The 20,706-nt window shown below is 40.0% G+C and overlaps 1 protein-coding gene across 8 annotated transcripts in view; it reads right to left on the bottom strand.

Annotated features, from left to right (window-relative positions):
* The window catches only part of LOC108433088 (receptor-type tyrosine-protein phosphatase S-like), a 209,459-nt gene that overhangs the window by 71,866 nt on the left and 116,887 nt on the right, over positions 1 to 20,706 (bottom strand). For 7 of the 8 annotated variants that reach the window (XM_017707420.2, XM_037530991.1, XM_037530993.1 and 4 more), the window contains 4 exons: positions 14,849 to 15,118; positions 13,296 to 13,877; positions 11,960 to 12,096; positions 11,117 to 11,261 (listed from right to left, as the gene is read on the bottom strand). In XM_017707420.2, coding sequence (XP_017562909.2) covers positions 11,117 to 11,261; positions 11,960 to 12,096; positions 13,296 to 13,877; positions 14,849 to 15,118 — 1,134 coding nt within the window. Of the gene's footprint in view, positions 1 to 203; positions 398 to 3,870; positions 4,189 to 11,116; positions 11,262 to 11,959; positions 12,097 to 13,295; positions 13,878 to 14,848; positions 15,119 to 20,706 lie in introns of all 8 variants that reach the window. The other variant, XM_017707415.2, reaches the window with a different exon arrangement.

Genomic DNA, 20,706 nt, shown 5'->3' with positions numbered 1-20,706 from the left:
TAACTTAATAATACACTTGATTTTAAGTTTTTAACAAAAACAGAACTCCAACTCCAACCTGGAGCATAGAGAAATTCAAAAAGTTTAAATGGATTTAAATGGATCCAGCCAGAAACTTCCAGTTCCCACTTTGTCATCAATGCACCATTACACTAGGCTCGCTTTGCACTGATGTCATGGTGGGCGTGGTGTGATGACCTCACCTGGGCATCGTCCAGCATAATGTCTCTGATGCGAGGCAGGCCACGAGACTCGCCATTCTCCAGGCGAGCATAGTGCACCTGGTAACCACGAATCTGCCCGTTCCGTTGCCCTGGCAACACCGATCGCCACAACACCCTGATGGAGGTGGAGTTCAGGGGCCACACCTCCACCTGCGAAGGTGGTGCCCCCGGCACTGTGAAACACACACACACACACACACACCTGAGCTCAATCACACAGCGGTCACCAAACAGCTCCTCCAAACCACGCTAGTATCTCAGGAGAGCAGTGGTGAAAACTGCCCCCAGACACAAAGCACAGTCCCAGTCCTCACTACTGTACACACAGCTGCTGTTCTGACTCCAGCTCTCTGTGGCCACAAACTGGGGCTTTGACAAATGGCATCTCTAGTCACTGAAGAAGAACACTACAATTAGCCCACAGGGGAGGACCAGCTGTACCAACAGGTCAGAGAAAAGGCTGGTCATCAATTGTACGTAAGGGCAACTGTGACATAAACACTAAGAGTGTAAAATGCATCATGATGTATTGATCTAAAGGTACTTATTCACCAGCATTTTAGCATGAACAATTGATTACTCGATTACTATACTATTCAATACAGTACACATTTTTTAGTGATAATAACTTGGTGAATTGCTTTTATTGTTTACTGTGTAAATAATTCCTCTAAACGTGCCTATTGTCAGATAATCTGGTGTTTTACATACTACAAACCCTGACTGCCTCAAAATGGTGTACATGTCCAATCCTATTGAATTATGTTGTATAAACCAAGCAAAATACTGCATTTATTATTAGAAAATCCACCTACTAGCATCTTATTTTCCATAGGACTAAATCCAGTACGGCTCTATGACCATCAGTGCACCATGCCGGCCTACTAGTAGAGGAATTTTGCCTATTTGTCATGTTTTTATAGTAAGCAAAAGATTTACATTTGTTTTGCATCGTACTTTACTAGTAGTGGACATTGTTTCAAAGGGGATTTCCACCAGGTTTTCAAAATTTCTGAATGATTCAGTGATTGCGATGAAAGCAGAGACATTCAGGGTGGTTTTATGTGAAATGGTTCATTGTACAGAGATTATATCATCCCTTCTATATACAACACAAATCTATTGTATATTCTTTCATTAAACTGAATTTCAATCACAAACTGTATATTGTATGTTGCCCTTCTTACAACATCATACAGTTATTCATATGCTGCATTAACTGTATTTTAGGGCATGGATTAAAAAAGCATGTAGTGCGCTGAACTGGAATGTAATTATACGCTGCTAGGTTTTGAATCTGATGAAGCTAATATATTATGTGTGTGGTTGCTTTGTTGGAGGGAAAAACAAGCCTACAGTCAAAGGCTTACGTCACTTTCACACATCTATTTGTGTAACACTCTATCTTTTTCTCCTACACTCATACACCCTACTGTCCCACACACACATACACTGTCTCCTGCACACACGCGTACACACTGTGTCCTCGCGAAACACTGGGATCGTATCATCTAAATCTCTTAGCAATTAGCAGCTCGCCACTTGTGATCCCAGGATGCCTGCTCTCCATCACTAAAAGCAACGGCATCCTCAGGAACCAGCTGCTTGTAACCACGACAACAGCAAGCAGGACCTGGCGTGCATCTACTGTGTCTGTTGATGAAGTTTTAAGGCAGGTATTCACTCATGATTTTTGCCAAGATAATGTTTTGAATTTTTATTATAACCTCACAACCAAAGAATTCTTTTTAATGAATTGAGATAGACAAATTTAGCTATTGATGAAAAATATTCTTTGGACGTGAGACAGAATAAGTATTGAAAGGCAAATTAAATTGGCAAAAATTGTACGACCAAAAAATTCTTTCAGAATTCTGAACAGACAAACATAAAAGAACGGTTTGACCATGAGTTCTAAAAGGTTTTATGTGGTAATAAAAGCATTATAAATGCAAACATGGTAAAACCAAAGAATTCTTTACAGAATTCGGAGCTAAAATGACGCAATAAAAATTGCAAGCTATTTGTCTAAGCAGACAAACTGTTAACAAATTATTTGGTGATGAACTATGAGTGGAATAATGTGACATTGTGACCAAAGACAGCCTGCAACAAATTTCTAAGTGACCATAGTGTGTGACTACTGCTACAGTACATAACTACAAAACACCTAATTGCAGCACGGCATTTGATGACGCACTGAACAGCACATGTGAGCACCTGTCCTCAAAAGAATTTGGCCAAGATTTCACCGGTGTTGTACAGCGTGGCACGCAATAGACTTCTACATCTGATGTTATCACACACATTTTAGTGGGCTTTAGAGAACCAACCCCAAGACCAACCATAAATGGGGTTCTTGGGCCTATTCAGTCTTCTTTGCACAACTCATACAGAATGAGAGTCTGTCAGTAGGCCCGAGCATATGTGAGTATTAGTCATGTTTGTGAAGAAAATGAATTGTGATTTTGTTCAATGTCGCGCCTGTCTTTCTTTTGCATGTGAGTCAGTCTGCTAGGCTGCTAGAAGATGAATGAGAGTAGAGAGAAGAGTTTCTGTACAAAGCCTTTACAGAAAGAATCTTCTTTATCAAGAGGGACATTTTACATCAATGGCTTCTTACAGAGGGCCCCAAATTGATTTTAAATCAATGGTTCTTACAGAAGGCCCTAAAACAAAAACAGAAGATTGTTTACAACGCATGACTATGAATTGAGAATCATATACTTACCACTAACTTGTTATATTGTTTGCAAGGTCTACCGTGTTCACACCAGAGAACGTAATCTACATCAAGAGTGGGTCAAGAGTGAATCAAGACTCAAGTCTTTGGTAGAGAATTTTAGTTTAGTCTCAGGCATGGCATTGTATAAACGTAAGCCCCTATTTAAAGCCTACCAAGTTCCATAAGACTTCAAATAATGCACCTTTCATTTTAGAAAAATCTTTAGTCTGAAGTACAGAACAAGTGCTACATGCAGAAAAGGCTGTGTTTAATGGAAAGAGGCAAAACAACCTGAAGTAGCTGGTTAGTCTGTAGTTTATATAGCAAGTACTCTAGCATGCTAACACAATAGCTTATCCAGCTGAAGTTTCAGTATGTTTAAAAAGATCTGTAACTTGCTAAAGCTTTGTCTAGTTTAGCTGACAACTTCAGCTAAATTAGCTATAGTGTTGGCTAGCATACTTGCTATCCCAATTACACACTAGCTATTCATTTCAAGTTGTTTAGCCTCTTTACACATCGCAATTACTGAAGAGATCACTTTATTCTGTCCATCACACTAAAGGTTTTTCTATAATTAAAGGCTCATCACTTGAAATCATAATATCGAACTTGATGCCACTCGCATTAAATCGCATTAAATGTAATGTTTTATTCTTATTGGTCCTAGACAAAATAATAAAAAAATTGTCCTGGAGCAGCTTTAAATGGAAAGTTTACATGACCTGAGTTTTCTGTTATGATGTATATATTTGTGCTACTTTTCATCAAGAACATCATTCGGGAAAATTTGCATGCAAATAATAAGTCTTTCACAGAAGTGAACTATTTTCAGATTCGTTCATTTGTTTTGTACTTAGGGACTTTCATAGATTCCTGGGTACTTATGGGCTATTGAATAACAGAAACACTGTATCTTACCATCCTCATCCGTCCGACATTCAAGAGGGGCGCTCTCCGGGCCTAAGCCCTGGGCGGTGAGTGCGGCCACCGAGACTCGGTAGTGCTTCCACTTGGCCAGGCTCTTCAGCCTTGTCTGGCCCACGCTGGCGTCCATGCGAATCGTCTTTTCTGGAAGTGCCTCTGTTCCGTTGATGTCATCACCAACAGCCTGGTAACGTAACTCATAGCCAGTCAGGTTGCCGTTCTGGCCTTCCTCCGGCGGCGGCCGCCAACTTACCAGGAGGGAAGAGGAGCTAGGACTCATGCACTGAACCTCGCGTGGTGCCGCCGAGGGCTCTGGGCGGGCAGACAGAGACAGAGCGAGAGGGAGGGAGGGAACGGAAGGGAGGATCGGAAACGTAGGGAAGATAGATGGAGAGGGCGGAGTGATACAAATAAAATGAATAATAATAAAAAAAGTCCCAAGGAAACATATCAGAAGGCAAGGATGAGACACCAGAGAAGATCTCATGTCCCCAGGATAAGAGCCAAATCAATAAAACTAATTATGGGTCACAAATTAAATTTGACTCAAAACAGATAAACAAGTTCAACGAAATAAACAATGAGATGACAGAAGCAAAATGAAATGAATGGACTGTGTCAGTGCAATGATGATGAAAATGGGGCCTACCTTGCTTTAGCCTATTTCTAGGCTACGTGGCACCCAGTACTGATCATTTGAGAGACTCGGGCCATGTTGCTGAGCTACAACAGTCAGCCAGCCGATGATGAGAGAAGCATATTGAACCGGAATGGACAACCCAATTAAAGGGAAAGTGAGTGTGTAATGGATAGCTGTCACCTGTCACCTCTCATTCTGCTGCAGCACAAAAAAGAGATTGATGGATGGATGGATGGATGGATAGGCTTCTGGGCTGGAGGGAGAAAGGGATCAGGCTTCTAAGTCCAGATGGTGACAGTTTACGGTGAGTGAAACTAAGCCTAGTGGTGCAGCCCGAACCCACAACATGTCATTTCATTTAAAATCCATTAAGGGTTATTGAAGAGGGTGGCACTTTTTTTTCAGAGGGATTATTATGAGATCCTCCTCAACATATGGTTCCAGTCAGCTCTAATTAACTTTCTTTTGGAGTCAGGTAATGAAGGCATCAAAAAAGAGTCATTATTTTAGCTCTCACAGTACTTCAAAAGTGTTGGCAATTCTGGGGCAATTCGTATCGCAAGATAGTGGTGGCAGAGTGTGATGGGAACATACGAAATGAATAAAGTGACCTGACCACTCAATGACTTAGACTGTGAGACAGACTGTCTCTTTTACCTCGGGGAAAACTGCATGGCAGGCCATCCACGAAATCACTGTGTAAATGTACTCCATTGAATTCAAAAGCCACCATTCACCAATTACGCTGTGCCCGTAGCTAGTTATTATGGATGTTATAGTGCAGTGGCACTGTAATGTGCATAAAAGTGATTCACAAGAACATGCCCATATTACAGGAGATACGAGTCCTCTGACTGATATAAACCAGAATGAGGGTTCTGCTGCAAGGCATTTGATCTGATAAAATAATGCACAAAGCAACACAAATGAATGGAAACCATAAACTGAGAAGAAAAAAAGATTTAATGATGACTCAAATGACTCCAAAGGGCGAAGTGATGGAATCGTAAAGGACATGATCTAATAAAATCTGACATGAGACACAGACTGATCAAGCAATTCACTGACACTGATCCTAATACTGATACATACCTGTTCACCCTTCTACCAAACATCTCAACCAGACTTTCTTACCAGAAGGCACCTTAAAAATGGGCTCTACAGTATTAAAAATAAAGATTCCTAAATGATTCTTTGCTTGGACATTCTAGGAAACTGTGTTTAACCTTTTCATTATGCAGAAGCTCACACTTGTACATGGGTCTTCAAAGAATCCACTGCAAAATTCTTTGGGGAACCGCAATTGGTTCTTCCATGGCATTGCTCCAAATAACTCTTTATTTTTAACAGTCTACTCTTTAAAACCCAACAGTCTGTCTACTGAGTGTCCAACCTCCACAGCAAAGTCATTAACTTCAACACATACAGCGTTAAACTGGTCTCCAATGCACACTTAGTATTTATGCCAAGTCTTTAGTGTACACTTGACTCAGTTATTTAAAGCTGGCGATTTTAGTGTCCACACTGTGGAATTCCACGCTCTTCCCCCACTATTAAAACATCAACATTTTGAAAGAACTCTCTGCTGCCATGCCGCATAAAATGACAGTAATAGATGGCATTAGTCCGAACGACAGCATGGTTAATTTGGATCTTTGGTCCCTGTGATTGAGCCTAATTGTGTGAAAGCTGCACGGCTGAATGCTGAGCCAACGGGCGAAGAACAAGGGGCGAGAGAGTTATTAAAAATAATGGAAACCGCGCCGAGCCATTCTAATAATCAATATAACTGATAACGCTCTTCCTATGAACCACCCAAGCTCAATTACACATGGGCCCTGCTACTGTGGTGGCATAGCTAGCATGCACAGCCATGTAACACAATAATTAAACTGCTGCAAAATAATTAAATTAGCTTTATCGGAGATGACATGTAAAATTAAATAATGACAATGTGTAATTGCTTTCAAAAACGGTTATCTCTGAGTAGTGTCAAAGGAACTTACATGAGCTAATTGGCCTTGGCTACGCTTGCATTCTCCACAGAGAAAGGAGGGAAGGTCCTGCTGGCATAGCTACAAGTCAACACTCTCTGGGTAGCTGCCATAAGGCCAGTGTCAATAGAAGTTGGCCTTTTGCCTTAACCCAACAGCAGCTTTTGACAGTTTCTTAAAACGGTTAGTGCTAGCATATGCTGAGAAGGTAAAATGGTCCAAAATCAGCTATGGGACCATGAGAGTAGATGATTTATGGGGCTTCAAATGGACACTGGGGTCTGTCTCTGGAAATTAAACTTGCACACAAAAGGTCACTACATTCTGAGCCCCCTGTGGAGGACTAATGGATAATTATGACTTCCTTAAATGGGAGGTAAGGGTCCTATTCTCTAGCAATGGCATTGCCATTTTATAATCCCATTACACCACATATCTTTGGCAGAGATTTGAAATATTTTTTCAACTCAACGGGACTCGACTGTTCTCACCAAGTTTACTTGGGTTTAAAGATAATTTCTCAAATATCTGTCAGACTTGAGGGTCAATATGCCTGTGTATAGGACAAAGGCTGTGAACAGCTGATATTTGTGGCACCTTTCTTTGAAAATACAGTGGTGAACCATTACTACTAGGGGTAGGCCTTCAGTTCCGGCCATAAACATCAAAACGAGGTCGAAAACAAGGAAAAAACACCTCTACGATAAAGCTAATTTCTGCTGGCACGCTTATGAGGTTTAAATAGTATGTTAGCTCGAAGCTAACAGTGATCCACATGAATGGTTTTGGCTGCTTAGATTAGGCAAAAGACATCCCATGTTGTATTTGAAGCATATTTAACACTGGCAACAATCGCAGTGGGCAGGATACCACTCATACTCGTAGTCAGTGACATATCTAGGACTTCCAGAAGGCCTAGAGTGACATATTTTTCTCACAAAATTGGCCTACCTACTGAAAATCAAAACATGATTGATTCCACTGTCACTAATTTTGCAGTGGATATTCAGATACATTAGGCCTTCTGTTCCCTTCCTAAAGTCCTGACCAATAGGAGAGCTTGCTTGGCTATATCGATCTAGATACTAGATTTTCCACTGGGCATTGCAACAATTTAACCCCTTTGTTTTCAATCAAAATTTAACAATGAAATAACAAAATTACTGTTACAACAATGATAATGATTATATTAAACAAAAATGAACTAAATATTACATGAAGGCCATTTTTTTTAGTTCATCAGATATCATTAGGACGTATCTGAGGGCCTAGCATGCCCTGAGGATTCTCCTTTATGACATTAAAAGTGAGTAACTCAGCCAGTTCAGTATAAGTCCAGTTAATTTTGCATAGAATGTTTTCAGGCTCCTGTTATTGATTATTTTTAAAATATGAGTGGGGTGGGAGGTTTCCTGGCTTTGGGACCAAAATTTTAGGCTCAATTACAGCTTTAATTAGCATACAGACTTAGTTTTACAGTATTACATTTCTACTCTCCTGCTTGATGGTAACGGGCTCTATTGCATTGCCTCTGCACAGGCAGACTTGGAAAAAGAGACGATGCTCCTAGCTAAGGGTATTAGTTTAAGGCGCACATAAGAAATCACCCCGCCTTGCTCTCATATTAATTTTTATGTGTCACATATAAGTTGTGTGACATTATTTCCCTTTAGGCGAAAGACAAGAATAAATCATTATGTGTTGTGGGGCTTTGACTCAACACTTATTATTTTGGAGTAGTCCTCCATGGAGGCTTAGCAGAAGGGTTGGATCACAACCAGGTTTTTCCGCCAGTTGGAGATGCTGGCACAAAAGTTCAGCGGTGCAGATTCAATTCGACTGGCTTAAGGGTGTGATAAAGATCTGGCACAAAACAAAGCCTGGTGGCGGATAGTGGGGTTCACGAGTGCGACTCTGAAATATGAATTCGCAAGGATGAAGTAGGACGCTTTTTCTTGCCCTGCCGTGTTGTTCTACAAAATCAGAGGTACTACTCAAGCTCCTGAGCCCCGCGTCCTACCATGCATGAAACAGTCAGACCACGGCCCAGTAACAAAAACAACAACAACATCCCTTTCCCAGTCTCTTCACCATGATACGATAAGGTTTGATAGGCAACGGTGCCAGAAGGTGGCTGTCACGTTGATTTCACCTATCTGGCTTTTGTTCTCTGTTTATATTACTGAGAAAACAGAAAAGAGGATCACGTCTGTCCTCTACAATTCTAAAGGAATAGTCAGCAACTCTAATTGTTGATGTATAAGCATCTATACCTCTACATTAGCCTTGTAGCTCCAGTGCAAATCCAGCACAGAAAATTTGGTGTAAGGAGCAAATTAGGTCAATTTAAACTTTCCCTGTGCTATTTTTTTTTAAACTAACTCACTTCAAAACAAGAAAACAGTAAACACATAATTCCATTAGTTGGAGCAAAGATATCAAGAATGGCAATACATGCACTTCATACAGATAAAACATGCATTCCAGTGCATTCTGGGAATTGTAGCTCAGGCCAAGACTGTGGAAAGAAACAGCACACATACATAGATAGCTTGTATTTTGGTGACTTCACACATTCTATTAACACACGTTACATTAAGCTGGTGTGAACTTCTAGTCTATCAGAATTTTATCAGCCCATTATATTGTGCTTATTATCACAGGAATCTAACAGCATATGAAGTTGATTCCTAACACCTTGTGAAGCTGTAATCTATGAGTGTTTGAAGCTGTCTATCAGCTATCATCTGTCTATTGTGTATCAGCATGTGAAGCTAAAGCCCCTTTCACACTTAAAACCTGGGACCTTATTGGGATACTTTTACTGGCAAAGTTTGGGGTTTGCATCAATTAACATTTTTTTTATATATCAGAATGTACGCATTCATACATGCCATGGAAATCCTGATAAACATTCCTTCATTTCTGAGTCATGTACAACAAAACAATCTCATGACTTTTTTGTCTTATAATGCCTGAACAACTGACCATTTAGCTGGTCATGATGCACTGCTTTTGCACAGAAGCAGCATCCCATTTTTCTCTAGAATCATGTACATAACACTTCCATAAAAATGTATCAGTCACAGAAAGGTTTACCTTTGCCGGCTGTCATCTAGATGTCTTTGTAATGCATTATAACATATAGCCTTCTGTTCACAGATGAGCCCTCATGGTAATTTCCTCAAGTACTGTACTTAGTGTCATGCAGGTAAACTGGCATGTCATCTTTACCAGGATTTCAACTCCGGCTTGGGTTCACACTTAACCCTTTTCCATTTAGTTACCTTTCATTTCCCAGATGAAAGTGCATGTGTGAAAGGGGCTTCAGTTGTGCTTAAGTTGAGAGTGCACCTCTTTAGACAATCTTCAATCTGAGTTTTATTATTAGAGGAATCTTTAAGGAAAACTCAATCCTACAATAATGGTTGCTGTTCTTTTCCTCTAATCTAGCCGATGTGATTGGAAATAAGGGGAAGGAGCTTACTGTGAGTGGTGTCACCATCATGCCAAGAGCCAAGACCAGTGTTCAGGCTGCAGTAGCAGTGGAGTCCTTGACTGGAGACCTCTATAGGCCAGACTGATTCTCACTTACCGTCAACCTGGCCTACTTATGCTGTTTTATAACTGGTGCTTACATTCAACAATTGAATATTCCATCAGTGGCACATCTTTTCATATAGGTGGCTTATGCTGAAATATTTTTGGAACGTGACAACACATTATGAGCACATATAGCACTTTATAAAAACCGAAATAAAGTGATTCCAAGCCATTCAGTGAACGATCTTGTGTACGGTTGGATCTAGAGGTTGAGGAAAAAGCAAAGTAGGGAGAGGAGGGGTAAAGATAAATATGAGGAAAATGAGGAGAAGATGAAAAGTAAACAAACACAAATCCCATCCAGTCTGTTGGTGGCTTTTCACTTCTCCCTGTTTTTTGTTTTTGTTTTTTTGCTCTGCTGGACCAAATGTGAGAAAAATGCACAACGCACACGCATAGAGGCATCACACAAAGTTCACACTGCAACAATCTTTGGACAAGTGGAGCGAGGGATGAATGAAGAGGAGTAGGTGAATGAAGAAGTTACTGAACGGATGGATCAATGGAGGATTGATGGATGATAGGCAGGCAGATATCAGGAAAAAAGTGATTCTGGTTATTCTGTGAAGTGCTTGGTGAAAAATGTGTGGCGACATGAGGCATGCAATATCTTTCCCTGTTCCACTTTCACACATACTGTGATCAAGCAGAAACAGAAGAAGACAAGACGAAGTCAAGCTCCCATGATCAATGAGCAAAAATCCATAGTACAGTCCAGATACTCCTTACCAACCCACCTTTCCATGTCCCTTCTATCAAAGCAGTTTTCAAAAGCAGCATAAGAGGATAAACAACATGCAAGAAGCCTCAAGCAGTCAGTCTGGATCAGAGGTCACAGTCATACCTGACCTGTCCATTGGCTATACGGAAACAGTGCTTATGAAGGTACGGTACAGCTGTCAGTTTGAATCAATGGACTACAAGGATAGGTGGGTGGACTAAGGTTCTGAGACCATTCCAGTGGATTAGGGTGATACAATACAGAACTGATGTTTGGACATACTGGCTTGCGCAGTGCGCTGGGAGATCTCATTGGTGAAAGCTCCGATGCCCTTGCTGGAAATGGCTGCCAGAGAGAAGGTGTACTCTGTGTTTGCTCTCAGACCTTCCACCACATACGAGGACCTGGGCTCAAAACTCTTCTTCTCCTGTTAGCATAAAAGACAGAATTATTTGTAATCTTTACATAGCCAGATTAAGAACGATTAAGAAAATATTTATTTCCATGTTTCATGGCTAGTCATTGTAAATGTTCACGCAGTTATCTCTCAAAACCACTCATCAAAAATCATTTAAATCAGGAACCTTGTCAAGTGAAATTATCTTAAATCTAGTCAGCATATCTAATACTTCTCAGGTTAGATTTCTTAAAACCAGCAAGATTATCTGTCACTATAGTGACACAACTTAATTTCATTAAATTCTACATACATGTACAGCTATAAATTAATATGTTAAAGAGCGGCAGGATGGTACACAGTCAGACAGGAGGCTGAATTAAATGATATAACTACCATTACTTTTAACTGATTATATTGTTTTGGCTTGGCAAGTTATTTCGCTTGCAAACTGGAGGATTTACTGTCAACCTTCTGGTCCAACCTTGATCACACAACAACTCCTTTTGTCAAGTGGCTTGCAGTGAGATGTCATCTGTATTGAATCTAACCAACTGAATTTCTTCTGCACTTTCTGACATCAAAATATGGCACCCCAACAAAGGCATTTTGACAAACTTGCTTTTGAAACATTTGCAAAGTCGTGTCCTTATTTTACTCTGAGCCTTATCACCCTGTCCCAGATGCTGGTTTCCCTCAGCTGCACCCCTAATAACCGGGGGTCTTACCTGAGCGCTATGCTTGGCTGCTTTGTAGATAAGCTCATAGCTCTTGATGGGCTCTTTAGAGAAAGGAGGGTCCCAGATCAGCTCGATGCTCGTATCTCTCACTTTGCCCACCCGGAACTTCCCTGGCTGGCCTGGCACTAAAGCAGAGTTACACAGGTCAAATGATGTTTATTAACATGGCATGGAAAAATGGTCAAATCATCATTTTTAATATGTTTAGCACTACATGTTGAAAAAATGAACTATTACAGAGTTGAAGGAATTACTGGTACCTCTTTACAGTAAGATAACCCTTACAAAGGGTTCATGAAAGGTTTAATATTAGCGTTTAATGGTTATTAATTAAGTCACCAAACTTTAAAAATCATTAAGCAGTTATAACATAAGTAGTTATGACATGCTGCTTGTCAAATAGTGAGCTTACATTCATCTATACTGTTAAACCCCAGATAATAAAGGTTACTTATCTTACTTTGTCCATCAGTCTGCATTCAATCTGTCAGATTCATCCCATATGCATGAGTAATATGGCCAAAAAGTTCTTTTTCATTCACTTTTTTCATTAATTTAACTGAATATTATTATGAATAATATTTATTCTGTCTTACTTCAGGCTTAGTACAACCAAATTAGGAGAAGACATGTGGTCTTTTTTGCCACAGCCTCTTCTTGTTCTGAGAAGTCTTCCTCAAGCTCACAGCTTTTTCACTCTCAATAATTTCAGTACTAAAATAAGGTAGCTGGCTAACTTCCCTAACTGTCCTGCTGGTTTGTGCTGTTGTGAGTGAATGGTTAGACTTCTTCCTCCCTTCCACCTAGTGGACTGAAACAACAGCTGTTTAGAAATTATTGCTGCATCTATAGTGTTTCAAATGTGGTAAATTAAGTACAACGCTGACATTTTAGCACAGCAGCCCAGCATCGATGAATGTGTACCAGAATACAATAAATACACCATCAAATATCAGTTTGAAACATCAGTCAAATCTAAACATCTGTCTGATGCCAAAATGTTTTAAGCAATCATCTGCTTAAACTTGCATGTGCTGATATAATCATGCATTCAAGCCATTGCTGCTAATACTGGATTGAGAAACAAACAACATATTTACTTTATTGATAATGCCTCAGATACGTATTAGCAACATTCAAAAAATGTTAGATTTTATTGTCTAGGTCTAATGGACTACATATCCCAGCTGTAACATACCTCATGCAGCTTCACTGACAAATTATGATGTGTCATGTTAGTTTACATCATGACACAAAACCATGGAAGGCATTGGTTCCTCAAAGCTGAGATGAATAACAACTAGGATTGGCTACTTCCACTCACCACCTGGAAGAACTTTCACATGCACGGGATCAGAGAAGGGTCCATCTCCAACAGAGGTAAAGGCCAGCACACGGATGGTGTATGTTTCGGATGGCGCCAGGCTCTGAATTGTGGTGATCACGCTGTCCTGCACATTATGGATCTGCCAGTTGCTCATTGGCTGAGAAGGGTCCATGGTGTAGTACACGCGGTATCCCTTTATCTGGCCGTTAGGCTCCTCTGGCTCCTCCCACCTCACGATCACCGTGTTCTGTGAGATGATCTGGGCCTGGATGTTGCGGGGCGGGCTGGCTGGGGCCTGCTCCCCAGTCCTAGCTTCCACCTTCAGGCTAGAGGGACCCTGCCCAATAGTGTTGACCGCAGAAACACGTATTTCGTACTCAGTGTTGGGGTACAGGCCTCCAATGCTGTAGCGAGTAGTGGTGATGCCGTCCACTGTTTCGTATTTGCTGTCTGACGATTTGGCCTGATACTGGATAATGTAATAAGACACAGGGTCAGGGTTGCCCGAGTCCCAGGTGATGGTAACACTGGTCGCGGTGGTCTCTGTGACGATGGGGGTCCCTGGAGCTCTGGGTAATGCTGTCACCAGAGAAAACAAAGTATAAGCACTTTATTAAGAGTTTTTATAGAGAAGAAGTAAATATATAGAGCTCCTGTCAAATTAACAAACAACAGATGGTGTCTTCCAGCAGAAGTAATAAACTTAAGGCAGTGATTTTGACACCTCAGCCTTTCCACATTACTTAATGTCAAACTTTCCTAAACATTTAAACCTCAGATGTTGCTGCTTATTAAAAAATGTGGATTCTAAGCTTTATCAATACTGTTTGTGTTTGTAAGTACAAGAAGAGATATTTTATTTATTATGATGTGAATTTGTTGTACCAGTAATTCATTTTTGTCACTGACATAAAAAAATCAGATTTGAATCTGCTGATGCAAAGCATAAATCAAACGTAAATACACAGTTTGTTCATTCGTTACAATAAAACACTACACTATATACACAAAAAAATTGTAACATTACATTAAATTAGTGGCTACTAGGTGCATTACTTTCATATTAACTGTAAATAACAGTAAAATAGTAGTTGTATACTGTGACTCATTCATTTAGGTTAAATAATTCTTAAGTATACTGTTTATTAATGCAAATACACATTTTACAGACATGTTAACTTATAATTTGCACAGATATGACCAGATCATACCAATAAAGATTTTTGTCAGCAACTCAGTGTTTCAGTACTTAATGGAAAAAAAGAAATAAATATAAAATCCATCATAAAATAGCACAAATGTCTTTAAAGTACTAAAACCTGAATCTTCAGAATAAAAAATGTTTAATTAAAATGTTTATTCCTTTGTAACTATCACTCAGTATCATCACCCATAATGCAGTGCGGTACAACTCAACGATGACCTGCAGTTTTCTTTGTTACGCATTTTCTTTGTTTTATTGTGAAATATTAAGTGTTAAATACTGTGTAATCCGAGCAGCAATAACTAATATGATGGCAATTGACAAGATCATTAAACCTCCAGCTTACATTTAACGGTGACCTGAGCTACGGCTTCTATGATGCCCAGGCTGCTCATGGCCACGCAGGTGTAGTTGGCCGACTCGCGGACGCCGTTCAACTCCAGAACGTTCCGCCCCACTGGCATCTCGTCTTCGGGGGTCAGGTCTTCGGAGTTCAGCATCCACTTCACATAAGGCATGGGGGAGCCCACCGCCACACAGGTAATATTCACGCTGCCACCCGGCATGATCTCGTGACTGGAGGGGAGGATGGTGAAACGAGGTGGCACTCGACGAACTGCAGCAGAAAATAGAAAGAACAAGAGACGGAGATAACAATAATGGCAAACGAACATGTGGATTTCCTATACATACTTATGTAGACTCATTTGAAGAGCTGGCCATTAGAATCAGCAGAATGAACAGAACATGCCATTATATTTAAAAGGGCATGTTGCTAAAAATAAAAGAAGGGTACCAGACAGTGCGCTATAGTGGTATAAAAACAAAGGAAATAAATACAAATTCAGATTATTAAAGGAGAAGAAAGGTCAACCAGTCGGTCTAATAAACTAACACAAACTAATTCATAAGGAAACATTATGTGCTTAAGGTCACAGAAATCCTTTAAGTTTGCCATTCCAGGTAGTGTTAGCTCTTTGCATGTTTGCTAGAGTTAAATATCCCTACAAAGATTAACTTAACTGCATTAAGTTGAACTTTGCAGGAGTTGATTCAGTGTTGTACAGAATTTCATATATTTAGGTGTTAGTCTTCTTTAGCAATACTTTAAACATATCTAGCGTCCAGTTGAGCTGTTGACTGATTTGAGAACAAACTGGAGAAAGCTTGACCACAACGTTAAACAGCCACCACCAGTTACACCACACAGAACTGATAAATATTAAGCTCAAGTTCATTACACACATTACACATGTACACTACTACTCAAATAAAACTTTCAACACTATTTAATGAATGTATCATATTTGGTTTAAGCTAGCTCTTAAAACCTTGCTATTTCTGAGCTTTGGGTATGAGGGGGAAATAGACTTGTAACATTAGCTGGGGTAACAGAACATTAACATTTGTCTGTTTATCTTAAAGATATCTTAATGACTGCCTTTCTTGGCATCAACTTCGGTGTCACATATTCATAGGAGTCAAACCCCACAGTTTTACCTGTTTAAAACACAGTTTTGTCACAGGTTTGGAGATATACAGCCATATAAATCCAGGATACGGGAAACTCTGGACAATAATTCTGTCACACTCAGATTTGTTTTCTACATTCAGGTTTTTTTATCTACTAGCCTAAACTGTAATCTGATCAGACTGTGGGTGGTGGGATGCGAGTATAGATATAGTACTGATTTACGTGAAATTCTTTTGTTGTGCATGCTGTACATCAGGGGTGTCCAATCTTATCTACAAAGGGCCGGTGGGGCTGCAGGTTTGCATTCCAGCAAAGCAGGAGATCACCTGATCAGCAGTTTGAAGACTGAAACCAGCTGACTAAAGAAGTAGGATCAGGTGAGCTCCAGCTCGTTTTGAGCGAAAACCTGTAGCCACACCGGCCCTTTGTGGATAAGATTGGACACCCCTTGCAGTACATGGACAACACAGACATCACCTTACGACAGAACTGAGCCAAAGCATCAGAACATACTTGCTAAAATAATCACATTCTGTTTAAACAGTAGAAAAACTAAAATAGCTGCACCTGGAGAGCAACTTAAACATGCATTAGCAAAGACACATTTGCCCCTTCGGTTTCACTTTAGAGATAATACTACATCATTAGAGACTTTTTGTTGTGACAGTTCATCACAGCCTGACTCTGCTCTCTCTTACTCTGACTGTTTTTGATTGTGTTGGTATGTGTATTTAACTGTATGAGAGGATGTGTAGCTGCTTAACTTGAACTGTCAAAGTAATACATTTCAGATAGTGTATGAAATAATCACTATGATTATCAAAGGAATATATCACTGTAAGGAAAATCAATAAACTGCTGTTGCTGTTAATGATTTTAATGGTAGAAATACTCTATACAGGTATCAATGAGTTAATATAGTGTGGAAGCTACTATCGAAAACTTAAACTTTTCAACTACAACTTCAGCATCAGTGGTTGCCATTCCACTTTTGTGGTGCACTGTGGCGCTCAGAGCAGGTGAGCAGTAGTGGGAGTCATCACATCAGTGGCAGTGTGAGTATGTTTACCAAAAACAATGGTGTAAACATTTAGATGCTGTGTGATGCATTTGCAAAGGGCTTAAAACAATCTCTGTTCTGATTGGCCGCCCTGTATTACACCTCACTCAGTAAGCAGTCTAGGCCGAAACACTCCTTATACCTTGTATGTGAACCTTGGGGCTATACTGCTTAAGCTTAATAGGCTGAATAAGCTGAATATGTCTTGAATAAAAGCGACATCACAAAAACAACAGGCGGTTTTTGAAACGTAGTTACCACATATGGACCGTGTGAACTGGGTATGTTTGAATGCTACACCAAATTCTTTAAACACTGACGTTTATTTGATGTTCTGGCCAAGCTTTCCTCAAGCTGTTCTCAAATATAGGAATCGCTCAGCTAAACAACGTGATCCATCTACAAAGTGCTGCTGAAAAATGTTTCAAACCTAAACATCTGGATTTACAGCATAAATAAGAGGGAAAAAACATGAAAGAGAACAAAAACCTGCTCTCACCTAACAATATAAAGATTTCTTCAGAAACACTAAAGATTTCCTCTCCAGTGCCAATTTATTCAGGCAGCAGTTTAGAATAACACAACACTACCATTACCAGCTCAGCCAGGAGGGAGGCAGACACAGGGAGAGGAACAACAATGATGCATATTTTTAAGAGACTTGTCATCCCAGCAAGCTTTAATTTCACCGTACAGCTGATTCTGAGTCAGATTTTCCAGCCGGTCTGAGGTTCCCCATGGCTTTCACTGCATGATGACAAACTTTAATTGGATTTGTGTGCCTTCGGGGTCAAGATCAGACAAGACTTCAATCAATAGGGGTGGCTATGGACCATATAGACACTATAAGCTTAAGGAGCATAATTTCTGGGGGCGTTTTTCCTCTACCGAGCGCGTCACACAGAAGTTTGAGCAGACTGCATGAGGCTGTGTGACGCATGCGTCTGTTGCATGCCTGGACGCACGAGAAAAGGTGGACCACAGAGAGAAGTAAGGCAACAGGGTGGGGCTACAGGAAGGTAAAAAGCAAAGCAAAGAAACACTTTCTATTCAAACTCTCACCATCTGAGGTTAGTGTATTTGGGCATATGCTGAGCATAGGCTACTGAAAGAGGAACTACACTGATTGTTCAACATTCCTGCAGAATTCAATTGTTGAGATACAAACAAAGGCACTCAGAGTGGTGTGGTGTGAAATGGTTAGGTGTAGATAAATTTACCCATTCAGATTTCTTTACAGTGGTGATGATAGGAACCATGGCTCATGATGTCTACAACACACATACAGTTACTTTATTTCACTGCAAGAACAAAACCTCCATTTTGTTCCTGTTTTTGAGAAAATTTTAAAAACGCCTGTTGTTCTTTACATCGTATTCAAATTACACAATGAATGGAGCAAATGAAAAGGCCCAAAATGACTTGGAAAATGTCTGGTTCCATTGACTTACATTGAAATGAAAGTATGTATTTTTACTTTTCATGTAAAGGTAAAATTTTGGAGATACAAGGTTTTGTTCCGACAGTGATTTACTATACAAAACCAACAATGAACCTACACATGTCTTTTGAGGTTTTATATGTAATGGTGACGATTATAAAATAGTGGTAAAGCTGAAAAAACTGTTTTTCTTTGGCAACTGTTTTGCCTCACAACACTCTGCAGGTGCATTTGCACCATGAATGCTTTCAGAAAACCTTCTCAAAACTGTCATAAAACAAGTATTTGTAAATATTTCATGTAATATCTTCATACAATACAGCTTTCAGAGGCATGTCTAGTTCCTATAACCACCACTGCAAATAATTCTGCTTCTTAAGAATGGAGTATTTTTCACAAAACCACTTTAAATGACTTTTAATTATCATTTAATCATGCAGACATTTTGAAAAATCGGTGGAATTCCCCTTTAAAGATATATTTTGACAAAATTCTAATTCACATAGTTTGCTTAGATCAAATGTAGTCGCCTAGCCAAGATGTGTCTGGAGTTTTGGATCTAGTTAGTAATGTAATGAAGCTAGTAATGGAGCTAGTACCAACGACTGAAAGCTTGTTAGCATGGAAGCAATAAGCATCATGTAAACTGCATGTAAATCACATACGTGTAAACTGCATGTAAATCACATACGTGTCTCAAATCATGCTGAGTTGTTAAGTTGTTAAGTAAGTATCTCAAATAGAACTGCTTATGTGATTTCTGACACTGTATGACATACTGAAATGTATAATGGACAAAAGTACATCATACAGCCAAAAGCAGTTACAAAAGCAACCACCTGGAACACTGAATTTAGTACTTACTTTTGTCCATTTTTATAGCATGTCTTGGCAAATCGTCAACATTTGGGGGTAAGAAGTAAACTGTGTGAATCAGATTTTTTTGCCAAACTATTCCTTTATCCTAGTGTGACAACCTCATATAACAGGCTTATGTTATCTTTGAGTATAGATCTTCTATGAGTCTTATTTGTAGGGCACTAAACACACAATAAATTAAACATCTAAAGTGCTTCTCATGTGTTTATTATGTGTGTATAATGTGGAGTGCTCAGCTGAGCGCATGTCATATGGACTAGTTCGTAACACACTGCAAGGCAAGCTTCCTCAGTCCTGCAGACTTTGACATTCAAACAGAAAATGACTTTACTCTCTCCTGGCAGATCTAGCTCAGTCTGAGCAAATAAATAAATAAACAAATAAATAAATAACAAGAGAACAAAAGGAGAGAGAGAGAAAAATCGAAAGTTATGCTAATCCACTCGGTTGACGTGAGCACTGCCAAACCTGTGTGAGAGGGGAGAGATGGAATGGAAGGAAAAGAGCAGGCAGAGGTGGAAGAGAGCACGGGATAAAGAGAAGAAGTGAAAGGAGCGAGGAAAAGGAAGTGGAAAGACTAGAGTGAGCAAGTGAGCTAGATACGTGAGAGTGAGCTTGAGAGAGAGAGCTAGAGGAAGAGAGACAGAATGAAAGAGAGCGAAAGAGTGAGGTAGAGACAGAAGCAAGAGAAATGGAAAAAAGAGAGGCAATAGGAAAAATGAGAGAGAAGCTAGAAAGAAAAATGAGAGAGTGACAGTGGGATATAGAGAAAACTGGGAGTGAGAAAGAAAGGAAAAGAGTGAGCTTGAGAGAAAAAGAGAAAGTAAGGTGACAGCGAGAGTGAAAAACAGAAGAGAGCGAATGGAACATTTGAGAGTGAGCTAGGGAGAAAAGGAAAGTAAAGTGCTAGAGAGATAATGGAAAACAGAGTGAACTATAGAGAAAAAAGAGAAAGTGAGGGTGAGAGAGAGAGACAGAGAGAAATGGAGGAGAAACAGAGAGGGTGAGAGAAAGCGAGAGAGAGAGAGAGAGGGAGAGAGAGAGAAAGAGAGAGGGAGGAGAAATAGTGAGAGTGTGAGAGAGAGAAAGGGGGAGAAAGAGAGAGAGAAATGGAGGAGAAAGAGAGAGGGTGTATGAGAGAGAAAAGGGGGGAGAGAGAGAGAGAAATGGAGGAGAAAGAGAGAGGGTGTATGAGAGAGAAAAGGGGGGAGAGAGAGAGAGAAATGGAGGAGAAAGACAGAGGGTGTATGAGAGAGAAAAGGGGGGAGAGAGAGAGAGAAATGGAGGAGAAAGAGAGAGGGTGTATGAGAGAGAAAAGAGGGGAGAGAGAGAGAGAGAAATGGAGGAGAA

The sequence above is a fragment of the Pygocentrus nattereri genome, chromosome 19, assembly GCF_015220715.1.
Source record: "Pygocentrus nattereri isolate fPygNat1 chromosome 19, fPygNat1.pri, whole genome shotgun sequence".
In the NCBI taxonomy this organism is placed as follows: domain Eukaryota; kingdom Metazoa; phylum Chordata; class Actinopteri; order Characiformes; family Serrasalmidae; genus Pygocentrus; species Pygocentrus nattereri.
The sequence above is the reverse complement of the archived record's forward strand: the minus strand, read 5'-3'. Positions and strand labels throughout refer to the sequence as shown.